This window comes from Melanotaenia boesemani, chromosome 18 (genome assembly GCF_017639745.1).
Source record: "Melanotaenia boesemani isolate fMelBoe1 chromosome 18, fMelBoe1.pri, whole genome shotgun sequence".
NCBI lineage: Eukaryota > Metazoa > Chordata > Actinopteri > Atheriniformes > Melanotaeniidae > Melanotaenia > Melanotaenia boesemani.
Window position 1 is genome coordinate 30,377,279 of NC_055699.1, and position 12,687 is coordinate 30,389,965.

General features: G+C 40.4%; 1 protein-coding gene across 5 annotated transcripts in view; it reads right to left on the reverse strand.

The window, feature by feature from the left end:
* epb41l3a (erythrocyte membrane protein band 4.1-like 3a) overlaps positions 1-12,687 on the reverse strand; it is an 85,660-nt gene extending 72,973 nt beyond the window's left edge. For 2 of the 5 annotated variants that reach the window (XM_041968167.1, XM_041968165.1), the window contains exons 1-7: positions 12,550-12,686; positions 9,878-9,968; positions 9,631-9,810; positions 9,337-9,441; positions 7,344-7,386; positions 7,163-7,238; positions 6,958-7,079 (exon numbers count right to left, since the gene is read on the reverse strand). In XM_041968167.1, the coding sequence (XP_041824101.1) occupies positions 6,958-7,079; positions 7,163-7,238; positions 7,344-7,386; positions 9,337-9,441; positions 9,631-9,810; positions 9,878-9,958 (607 nt within the window). In that variant the 5' untranslated portion in view covers positions 9,959-9,968; positions 12,550-12,686. Of the gene's footprint in view, positions 1-6,957; positions 7,080-7,162; positions 7,239-7,343; positions 7,387-9,336; positions 9,442-9,630; positions 9,811-9,877; positions 9,969-12,549 lie in introns of all 5 variants that reach the window. The other 3 variants (XM_041968168.1, XM_041968169.1, XM_041968170.1) reach the window with 2 other exon arrangements.

Genomic DNA, 12,687 nt, shown 5'->3' on the forward strand with positions numbered 1-12,687 from the left:
TGATCTGGATCAGCAGAGTGTTGCACGTTAGCTGGATGATTTAGGGTAGCAGAGATTTCAGTTAGCGGGATGATCTGGGTTAGCAGTGTGTGTTAGATTAGCAGGATTATCTGGGTTAGCAGTGTGTGTTAGATTAGCAGGATGATCTGGGTTCGCAGTGTGTGTTAGAATAACAGGATAATCTGGCTTAGTAAAATGTTTTAGGTTAGCGGGATGATATGGGTTAGCAGAGTGTTAGATTAGCGGGATGATCTGGGTTAGCAGAGTTTGTTAGAATAGCAGGATGATCTGGCTTAGTAAAGTGTTTTAGGTTAGCGGGATGATTTAGGTTAGCAGAGTGTTCAATTAGCGGGATGATCTAGGTCAGCAGAGTGTGTTAGATTAGACGGATGATTTGGCTTAGTAAAGTATTTTAGTTTAGCGGGATGATCTGTGTTAGCAGAGCGTTTTAGGTTAGCGGGATGACATGGGTTAGCAGAGTGTTAGATTAACGGAATGATCTGGATGAGCAAAGTGTTGTAGGTTAGGAGGATGATATCGTTTAGCAGAGTGTTAGATTAGCAGAATGATCTGGGTTAGCAGAGTGTGTTAGATTAGTGGGATGATTTGGGTTACCACAGTGTTGTAGGTTAGCGGGATTATATGGGTTAGCAAAGTCTTAGTTTAGTGGGATGATTTAGATTAGCAGAGTCTTTTAGGTTAGCGGGATGATTTAGGTTAGCAAAGTGGTCGATTAGCGGAATGATCTGGCTTACCAGAGTGTTGTAGGTTAGGGAGATGATATGAGTTAGCAGAGTGTTGTAGGTTAGTAGGATGATATGGTTTAGCAGAGTGTTAGATTAGCAGGGTGATCTGGGTTAGCAGAGTGTGTTAGATTAGTGGGATGATTTGGGTTACCACAGTGTTGTGGGTTAGTGTGATGATCTGGATTAGCAGAGTGTGTTAGATTAGCTGGATAATCTGGTTTAGCAGAGTGTTTTGGGTTATTGGGATGATCTGGGTTAGCAGAGTGTTAGATTAGCGGGATGATCTGGCTTAGCAGAGTGCTTTAGGTTAGCGGGATGATGTGGGTTAGCAGAGTGTTTTAGGCTAATGGGATGATATGGGTTAGCAGAGTCTTAGATTAGTGGAATGATCTGGATTAGCAGAGTGTTGTAGCTTAGCGGGATGATATGGGTTAGCAAAGAGTTCAAATAGCAGGATGACGTGGTTTAGCAGAGTGTTAGATTAGTAGAATGATCTGGATTAGCAGAGTGTTGTAGGTTTGCGGGATGATATGGGTTAGCAGAGTGTTAGTTTAGTGGGATGATTTAGATTAGCAGTCTTTTGGGTTAGCGGGATGATTTAGGGTAGCAGAGTGTTCAATTAGCGGGATGATCTGGGTTAGCAGAGTGTGTTAGAATAGCAGGATAATCTGGTTTAGCAGAGTATTTTAGATTAGCAGGGTGATCTGGCTTAGCAGAGTGTTTTAGGTTAGCGGGATGACATGGGTTAGCAGAGTGTTTTAGGTTAGCGGGATGACATGGGTTAGCAGAGTGTTAGATTAGTGGAATGATCTGGATTAGCAGAGTGTTGTAGGTTAGGAGGATGATATGGTTTAGCAGAGTGTTAGATTAGCAGAATGATCTGGATTAGCAGAGTGTTGTAGGTTAGCGGGATGATATGGGTTAGCAGAGTGGTCGATTAGCGGAATGATCTGGCTTATCAGAGTGTTGTAGGTTAGCGAGATGATATGAGTTAGCAGAGTGTTAGATTACCGGAATGTTCTGGATTAGCAGAGTGTTTTAGGTTAGCGGGATGATATGGTTTAGTAGAGTGTTATTTTTAGTGGGATGATTTAGATAAGCAGAGTTTTTAGGTTAGCGGGATGATTTAGGTTAGCAGAGTGTTAGATTAGCAGGGTGATCTGGGTTCGCAGAGTGTTTTAGGTTAGCGGGATGACATGGGTTAGCAGAGTCTTAGATTAGTGGAATGATCTGGATTAGCAGAGTGCTTTAGGTTAGCGGGATAATGTGTGTTAGCAGAGTGTTTTAGGCTAATGGGATGATATGGGTTAGCAGAGTGTTAGATTAGTGGAATGATCTGGATTAGCAGAGTGTTGTAGCTTAGCGGGATGATATGGGTTAGCAAAGAGTTCAAATAGCAGGATGACGTGGTTTAGCAGAGTGTTAGATTAGTAGAATGATCTGGATTAGCAGAGTGTTGTAGGTTTGCGGGATGATATGGGTTAGCAGAGTGTTAGTTTAGTGGGATGATTTAGATTAGCAGTCTTTTGGGTTAGCGGGATGATTTAGGGTAGCAGAGTGTTCAATTAGCAGGATGATCTGGGTTAGCAGAGTGTGTTAGAATAGCAGGATAATCTGGTTTAGCAGAGTATTTTAGATTAGCAGGGTGATCTGGCTTAGCAGAGTGTTTTAGGTTAGCGGGATGACATGGGTTAGCAGAGTGTTTTAGGTTAGCGGGATGACATGGGTTAGCAGAGTGTTGTAGGTTAGGAGGATGATATGGTTTAGCAGAGTGTTAGATTAGCAGAATGATCTGGATTAGCAGAGTGTTGTAGGTTAGCGGGATGATATGGGTTAGCAGAGTGGTCGATTAGCGGAATGATCTGGCTTATCAGAGTGTTGTAGGTTAGCGAGATGATATGAGTTAGCAGAGTGTTAGATTACCGGAATGTTCTGGATTAGCAGAGTGTTTTAGGTTAGCGGGATGATATGGTTTAGTAGAGTGTTATTTTAGTGGGATGATTTAGATAAGCAGAGTTTTTAGGTTAGCGGGATGATTTAGGTTAGCAGAGTGTTAGATTAGCAGGGTGATCTGGGTTTGCAGAGTGTTTTAGGTTAGCGGGATGACATGGGTTAGCAGAGTCTTAGATTAGTGGAATGATCTGGATTAGCAGAGTGTTGTAGGTTACCGGGATGACATGTGTTAGCAGTGTTAGATTAGCTGATTGTTCTGGATTAGCAGAGTGTTGTAGGTTACTGGGATGATATGGGTTAGCAAAGAGTTCAAATATCAGGATGATGTGGTTTACCAGAGTGTTAGATTAGCAGAATGATCTGGATTAGCAGAGTCTTTTAGGTTAGCAGGATGATTTAGGTTAGCAGAGTGGTCGATTAGCGGGATGATCTGGGTTAGCAGTGTGTGTTAGATTAGCAGGATGATCTGGGTTAGCAGTGTATGTTAGAATAGCAGGATGATCTGGCATAGTAAAATGTTTTAGGTTAGCGGGATGATATGGGTTAGCAGAGTGTTAGATTAGCAGAATGATCTGGATTAGCAGTGTGTTGTAGGTTAGTAAGGTAATCTGGTTTAGGAAAGTGTTTTAGGTTAGCAGGATGATAAGGGTTAGCAGAGTGTTTTAGGTTAGCACAGTGGTCGATTAGCGGGATGATCTGGGTTAGCAGAGTGTTAGATTAGCAGAATTATCTGGCTTAGCAGAGTGTTGTAGGTTAGCGTGATGATATGGGTTAGCAGAGTGTTAGATTAGCTGAATGTTCTGGATTAGCAGAGTTTTGTAGGTTAGCGGGTTGATTTAGGTTTGCAGAGAGTTCAATTAGCGGGATAATCTGGGTTAGCAGAGTGTTTTAGGTTATTGGGATGATTTAGGTTAGCAGAGCGTTCGATTAGCGGGAAGATCTGGTTTTGCAGAGTGTGTTAGAATAGCAGGATGATCTGGCTTAGGCTGGGCTTACACCAGAAGACTATTAAAAGATTTGCACAAGACTCTGAAAGACTACCAGCTCACATCTAAAGACCAATGTTTAGAGTCTTAAGTCTCAGCCTAGCCTCAGACTGAGATTTGACAAAGACTGTGAATCTATAGGGTCACAAATTACAAGACTGCAACTAGATTCTTTTAGCATTTTTTGTGACATGTTGGACAGTTGATATGGAACAGGGCTGATCTGCACACAGTAAAGCAAGCAAGTGGAGAGTTTCCATCCAGGAGGAAATTACACATCATCATTATTAAGTGTGGCTTTGCATCTCCACCAGGTGTTACACCGACTCATCAGAATCTGGAGGGATGAATGAGTTTTTATTCTCTTATAGTTAGATTATTATACTGTAACACATAAATGATCCACAGCAGACATTTACTTCTAATAACCACCCGCTTCTCTTTCTGGACGCTCCACCGACGACGTTTCATCACTGCTTCTTGTTTGTCTTTTTTTTTCTTTTTTCCCCCATCCTTTTTTGCCGGTGGTCTGAATGTTGAGATTCCTGTTTCTGCTTTTGTCAGAGCTCATCTATTGGTTGTTGATCATGTTTCGTCACTGCGACTTGCGATAATATCTAACATGTTAGAAATTGTCGCAGATCCAAACCTGGAGAAAGATTGACGTTAAACAGCGCAGATTACCAGCTCACACCTAACGACCGAGATGACGGGAGCGTGCTATGACTCCAGCAAAACTCCTAAGATTTCCTAAAGACTTCTGTTTTTAGTCTGCGACCATGAAAATCGTTTGGTCTGAGCCCAGCATTAGTAAAGTGTTTTAGGTTAGCGGGTTGATATGTACGGGGCGCCAAGTGTGAAAATTCAGTATAAAAGTTGTAGCTGACACATTTTCATTATTTATCTCACTTTTCTCACATTTAGCACATTTTTCCTACATTTTCCTACATTTAACATAAATTTTAACCACATGTATAATGCTCAAATAGAACATCTAAATCTAAATTTTAAATCTAAATCTAAATGCTATATTTTAAATCTAAATGTTATATGTTATATCTAAATGTTAAATCTTATATTTAAATCTTAAATAATAAATCTAAATGTTAAATCTTAAATCTAAAAGTTAAATCTTATATCTAAATGTTAAATCCAAATCTAAATGTTTAAATCAAAATCTAAATGTTATATGTTAATTCTAAATGTTTAAATCTAAATCTAAATGTTATATGTTCTATCTAAATGTTAAATCTTATATTTAAATCTTAAATAATATATCTAAATCTTGAATCTTACATCTAAAAGTTAAATCTTATATCTAAATCTAAATGTTTAACCTAAATGTTTCGAATATATGCTTATTAACCCCACCCCTTTTAACCTCAACCAATACGCTAGTAGGGAAACACATGCTCGCACGCACACACACACACACACACACAGGTGCTCCACATGTCTTTACTGTGAATGTCTTTCTGCATTTATGAGTTGCACTTCAAAGTACACTTCCAACCAACCACTCACACCATTAATGGTAAGATGCATATATTTATTTTTAACTTTCTAAACAACATGTGTGTGTGTGTGTGTGTGCGTGCGTGCGTGCGTGCGTGCGAGCGAGCGAGTGTTTCCCTACTAGGGTATTGGTTGAGGTTAAAAGGGGCGGGGTTAATTGGCATATATTCGAAACATTTAGGTTAAACATTTAGATTTAGATATAAGATTTAACATTTAGATATAAGATTTAATTTTTAAATGTAAGATTCAAGATTTAGATATATTATTTAAGATTTAAATATAAGATTTAACATTTAGATATAACATATAACATTTAGATTTAGATTTAAACATTTAGATTTAACATATAACATTTAGATTTAGATTTAAACATTTAGATTTAACATATTAGATTAAACATCTGCAGCTCATCCAGAACGCTGCTGCTAGAGTTTTAACCAGGACTAAGAGATCTGAACACATCACACCAGTTTTGAAATCTTTACACTGGCTTCCAGTCAGTCACAGAATAGATTTTAAAACCCTTCTGCTTGTTTACAAATCCCAGAATGGTTTAGGCCCAGAATACATCTGTGATATGTTCAGAGAATATAAACCTAGCAGAGCTCTTAGGTCCAAAGACTCTGGTCAACTAGTCCAGACCAGAGTCCAGACTAAACATGGAGAGGCAGCATTTAGCTGTTATGCTGCAAACAAATGGAACAAACTGCCAGTGGAGATTAAACTTTCCCCAAATGTAGACATTTTTAAATCCAGGTTAAAAACATTTCTTTTCTCATGTGCCTATGCATGAAATCTGCACGGTAACTTTTGTTTAACTAATCTTGCTTTTAATCATTTTCATGTAATTTATTATTTTATTGTGATTATGTGTTGATTATGTGTTGATGCCTTTCACTATTCTAAATATCTGTAATATCTTTGTTTTATGTAAAGCACTTTGAATTGTCCTGTACATGAAATGTGCTATATAAATAAACTGCCTTGCCTATATAACATTTAGATTTAGATTTAAACATTTAGATTTAACATATAACATTTAGATTTAGATTTAACATTTAGATATAAGATTTAACTTTTAGATTTAAGATTAAACTTTTAGATTTATTATTTAAGATTTAAATATAAGATTTAACATTTAGATATAACATATAACATTTAGATTTAACATATAGCATTTAGATTTAGATTTAAAATTTAGATTTAGATGTTCTATTTGACCATTATACATGTGGTTAAAATTTATGTTAAATGTAGCAAAATGTAGGAAAAATGTGCTAAATGTGAGAAAAGTGAGATAAATAATGAAAATGTGTCAGCTACAACTTTTATACTGAATTTTTACACTTGGCACCCCATAGATATGGGTTAGCAGAGTGTTTTAGGTTAGCGGGATGATTTAGGTTAGCAGAGTGTTCAATTAGCGGGATGACATGGGTTAGCAGAGTGTTTTAGGTTAGCGGGATGATTTAGGTTAGCAGAGTGTTAGATTAGCGGAATGATCTGGATTAGCAGAGTGTTTTAGGTTAGCGGGATGATATGGGTTAGTAGAGTCTGTTAGATTAATGGGATGATCTTAGTTTGCAGAGTGTTAGTTTAGTGGGACAATCTGGTTAGAGTGTTTCAGGTTAGCAGGATGATCTGGTTAGCAGAGTGATTTAGGTTAGCAGTGTAATCTAGGTAAGCACTGTGTGTTAGGTTGATACAATGCCCTACTTTACTGAGATTTAAGTTTTTTAAGGGTTTTTCTGTACCAGGATCATAGTCTCCAAGTTCTGACTGCACAGTGTATGAGCCGAGGACTGTGTGAGTTGCAAACGAACAAGGAAGACGGCCGGAAACAATATCTTGTCTCAGCTGAAGACACAGGAAGTACCTGCAGGCAGACAGGAAGAGATCACCATTTTTACCAGGGAAAATATGAACATCAATTAACTTTTTTCTGGTCTGTGAACCTACCTTGTGATGTCCTCAGACAGCTGAGCGGGGTCCGGTGGATAAAACTTTACATTAAAAGAGAAGTTCCAAGGAACACCTGAGAAATGTAGAGAATGGAGTCAGTTCACATAAACAAGTAAGATGAACTAACCTGGTGACAGCTAAACTAGCTTTTTTGTGAAGTAGTCAAGATCAGACTGACCTCTGACCTGCTTCTTCAGCTCCTTCGCTGGATCCAACCAGTTCTACAACACAAAGAGCAAAATCTGAGATGTAGGTTGGTAGTCAATCAGACAGATGAACAAACATTAACAGTCACTGTCCAGTTTATCAGGATTACCTGTTCACCTGCTTAACGCAAATATGTAATCTGACTACATGGCAGCATGTAATGATGTAGACATGGTAAAGATGACTTGCTGAGCATCAGAATGAGGAAGAAAGGGGATTTAAGAGACTTTGAATGTTGCATGGTTGCTGGTCTGAGTATTTACTGGGATATTTTAAAACCCAACCATCTCTAGGGTTTCCAGAGAATGGTCTGAAGAAGAGAAAATATCCAGCGAGCAGCAATTGTTTGGACCAGAATGCCTTGTTGGTGTCAGAGGTCAGAGGAGAATGGGCAGACTGGTTGGAGATAGCAGAAAGGCAACAGGAAGTCCAATAAGCACTGGTTCCTACCAAGGTCTGCAGAATAGCATCTCTTAACACAAAACATGTAACTTAGAAGCAGATGAGCTACAGCAGCAGAAGACCACACCGGGTGCCTCCTGTCAGCTAAGAACAGGAAACTGAGGCTACAATTCACACACACTCACCAACACTGGACAATAGAAGATGGAGAAACGTTGCTGGTCTGATGAGTCTCCATTTCAGCTCCACATTCAGATGCTAGGCTCAGAATTAGGTGGAAACATCATGAAAACATGGATCCATCCTGCCTTGGATCAACGCTTCAGGCTGCTGCTCCTGGTGTAATGGTGGGGGGAGGGGTATTTTTAATATGTTCTATATGTTGGTGGAAAAGGAGGTCTAACCCAGTACTAGAAGGTGGAGCTGATAAAGTGGACGGTGGGTGTAGATCAGGGGTCAGCAACTACACATTTTTCCATCTCCAACTGAATGGTGGGCCAAATGATATATATAATAAATAAGCTGGGGGAGGTTTGAATAGCAGCCTTTCTGTGTAGAGTGTGCATGTTTTCCCCATGTATGCGCAGGTTTTCTTCGGATACTCTGGCTTCCTCCCACCGTCCAAAAACATGCATGTTTGATTAACTGGTCACTCTAAATTCTCCCTAGGAATGTGTGAGTGGTTGTTTGTCTCTCTGTGTTGGCCCTATAATGGACTGGCGACCTGTTCAGGTGTACCTGCCTCTCACCTGTTAATTGCTGGGATAGGCTCCAGCTTCCCTGAGACCCTTAAAAGGACTCAGTGGTACAGAAATGTATGAGAGATCATTTATTAAGAACAAGTGAGAGATGTTATGCATGTAATGTATATAATGGATTTTTACTTTGTTATATTTTCAACATTCTGTGGGTTCTAGTGTCCTTTTTATTCAGCAAGTAGATGAGAAAATGGGTCAGGGAGACTTCAGGATTGAACCTGGGGTGGTTTAATTTGCCAAGTGAACAAAACTGCGCCCACAGCAACAATAAGTTATTTTTCTCATCTTTTTGTCTGGTCTTTTTGCTTCTGAAGTGAAACAATTTTACAATTTAGTAACCTCTACTGTTTCCTCCACTATTGGTGAAAACTTAGACAGAAACAGCTGCTGCTTAGCTCCCTTCACTTTACCCAGCAGTTAGCAGCAACTAGCTTCAGGCTTAGCTCCCTTCACTTTACCCAGCAGTTAGCAGCAACTAGCTTCAGGCTTAGCTCCCTTCACTTTACCCAGCAGTTAGCAGCAACTAGCTTCAGGCTTAGCTCCCTTCACTTTACCCAGTAGTAGTAAAGCAGATATGGGAAGAGCTTTGTAGTGTTTATTGCTCACGGGCCACGCTAATCATTTAACACAGCGCTGTAAACACCACCATGTCTCTGCGCTTGGACTCATAACTCTTTCTTTTGGTCTTTGTTTTTTTTTAATCAATGTAATTTGGCGGGGCAAATAATATTGGCGGTGGGCCAGTTTTGGCCTGCGGGTCACCAATTGCTGACCACTGCTGTTGATGGACAGATAGGTGGGTACCTTGTTGTTGTCAGCATCTCTGAAGGACAGACCGAAGTAGTCTCTCTCCAGCAGGTTGATGTGTTCACAAACTTTGTCAAGCAGCTGAAGACCGCGAGCTCGTTTCTGAACAGAATGAAAGGAAACTGTTAACCAGCTACTCAGAAACCTCAGCTTCATGATGTCTTGTTCTGTTTCTACCTGTCGTATGTCCACTTGTCCTGTGTTTGCCTGTCTTATGTCCACTTGACCTATACCTACCTGTCTTATGTCCCCTTGTCCTGTGTCTAACTGTCTCACGTCCAACCGTCTTACCTCGATGGTGCAGGTGAACAGCGACCCGTCCAACAGGGTCACCCGGGTCTGCATGGTCCTAAAGCTCAGTGGGATTCTGGCTGGAGAGCTGGCAATGCGGCTGTTTGATGACAGGTGACTGCTCGAGTCCTCGTTCAGCGAGCCCGGAGCGTGGATGTGAGACAGCCCGCCTTCTCCTCCCTGAGGTTACAGGAAGTGATGTCACACTCTGATGTCATTATGTTTATTGATCATTTGTCTGTTGTACCTGTTTGGGTGTGGAGTGGGCAGCGGCTTCAGGTAGAGACTCTGCCTCTGAGGGCTGGGCTTCACCTGGTTCGGTTGTCATGTTGATTCACCTGTAAGACAGTGATGCCATGGTTACCTTGGTGACAGCCCAGTTTAGTGTAGTGGGAGAAATGGTCCTGAGCAGGATCTCAGCAGTTTGGGCTGGATTTCCTGACCCGGATCTGATGTTCTTCGGCTCTCTGAAACTGAACCACCCTAAATCTGTTGTTGCAGTCGGTAACAAGTTTTTCCAATTTCAGTTATTAAGTGTCTAAAGATAGAAACAGGTATCTGAAGCATTAGTAAAAACAGAGAAAAAATTAAATGTAGTTTGGTAAATAATCTGAATTCCTCTGACTTTCTTGGAAAGTCATGTTGTTTCAAATGACATATCTCATTTATTGAAAAGTAGCTTCATATTCACATTTTAATAGAAAATGTAGTGAAAAGAAAGTGTTTAATTAATAATATATTTTAATAATAATAAATAATAAAAATAATAATAATAATAATATTTTAGCTTCTAAAATGAGTTTATTATTAGACAAGTAACACTGAGACAAATTGACATTAGATTTCCATTTACAGCTTTAATTATTATTATTATTATTATTATTATTAATGCAGAGGAAATCCCTCTGACTACATTTTCTGCTTGTCTCCATCCATCACAGCGAGCACCATGGTAACCATCTGCTGACCCCATCCAGCTGTCAGGTGCATGGCTACCATGGTAACAGCAAAGGGTCGAGAGAGGGATTAAAGTTGAGAGACAATCTGATCTAATCTGATCTGGCCTCAGCCCTGTTGGCCGTGATGATGATGATGATGATGATATGGTGGAATAAAATCTAAAATGTGGTTTTATCTACCTCTCTTTACCTTTGCTACGCTGCAGCAGCAGCCTGGACACCTGGTTTTAAACACGGGGATGAGCAGGAACCGGAAAGCAGTCACATGACCCTACCAACATTCACTATAAATCCTTCATCATCATCATCATCATTCTAACAGGCAAACTGTATTTTTATGTCATCTAGACGCTGAAACTGTGGTGAATGGGGATTATTGGTGATATGAGGTCAGTACTGAGACAGGGATTTCTTCTTTTTCCTCCAGTTTCTGCTTGTTTCCTCATATTATTGTAAGAATTTGTTTCTCTGGAAGAACATTGAAATTACTATTTTAATTTTTCTTACAGACCAGCAGTGACCTGCTCTTTTGATGCCAGTTTGATCAGGATGTCACTGTTTTGATGAAAAAGTTATTCTCTATGTAATACATGATAATGGGGTGGGCTTTATTTCCTATTTTCAGTACATTTAATACTGATTAAAGAAATTAAACATAAAAGTCCCTATAACATGTGCTTTGGGTTTGTTTTTTTTTTGTTGTCATGAAAGTGACATCATGTGATGAAAGTGGCATTTAAAGGGTTTAAATAAACTGAATAACTAACTACATATTTAATAGTTTTGATTTGGGCTGAAGTTAATGGGAAGATCTGAGGGAAAAAAGTGAAAATAATGTTAATCTTAAATTTTATAGCCATTTTTGCCAAGTTTTTGGTTAGTAGCTCTGTTGCTCCTAGAATCCTGTTTTCTGTTGGTCAGGCTGAGTTATCTAAGTTGTTTTTCACAAATGAAAGTAAAGAAATGTGTCTGTGCTCTCTGGTTTAAAAAATAAGGTGAGAAATGGGAAACCTTCCAGCTTGTATTCATCCCTCTGTCTGCTGAAGCAGCAGAATCAAGGTGGTCTACCTGCACAGGTTGACATACAACAACACTGAGCATGTCCCCGTTTATCCCTGTGATGGACTGCTGACCTGTGCAGGTGTGTCCCGCACCTCACCTGACAGCAGCCCTGAGGGTAATGTGTATAAACATGGATGGATGCTGAAAACCCTCAGCTCTGCTGTTACCGCCTCAGAGACGGAAAGACGGATGTCAACATATGAGGGACATCATCACGGAAACTCAGACATGTCCATGGAACAGCCTGAAATTACTTTCTTTTTCTCTTTATCAGCTTTAGTGACACCGAAACCAGAACTTCTTCTGGACCCCATGGATCAGCAAGCTACTAGTCAGGTAGGACCAACCAGGTAGAAGAGTGTTACCAGCGCCACGTGGTCTGGACTCAATCACACCATCAATTGCTCATGATCAATTCGCTCTTACTTGATTTTAAAGTCACGTGACCGACTCCTGGTCCGGATCACCGGTCCACCTTTTTCTGCGCTTACTAACACATCATCCCTATAAACTAACCAGCAAACAAAGCGCTGGTGTGATCACAGGGCGGGGCTGCAGGTCAGCCTGAGAAAGATGAGGATGAAGAATAAGCTGACTCATCATGTCTGAGAGAACCAGCGGAACGGCGGCTTTCACCGCTGATCACTGATCGATCAATGACTGGTTTCGCAGAGAACTGCTGCGGTGCTTTCACGCGTCCTGGCGTGCGCGAGTGGGTCTTTATGGTCCTGCAGCAGGACACACACACACACACCCCTGCACACACACACACCCGCACACTGAGCTGCAGTATGATCAGAGATGCTCTCTCTCTCTCTCTCTCTCTCTGGTGATCGCACCGATCATTTTCTATCACGGATCAATAACGCCTCTAAAAGAACCGAACCTTCATCCTTACCTGTCCTCATGCAGGACACTCGCCCTTATCCTCCCGGTAGCAGCTTTTTTCTTCTCTACGTCATCTTCGTACGTCACATCGTGCGGCAGCGTTAGTGACGTCACGACGCACGGCGCGGATAAGCTGCTGTCAAATCAC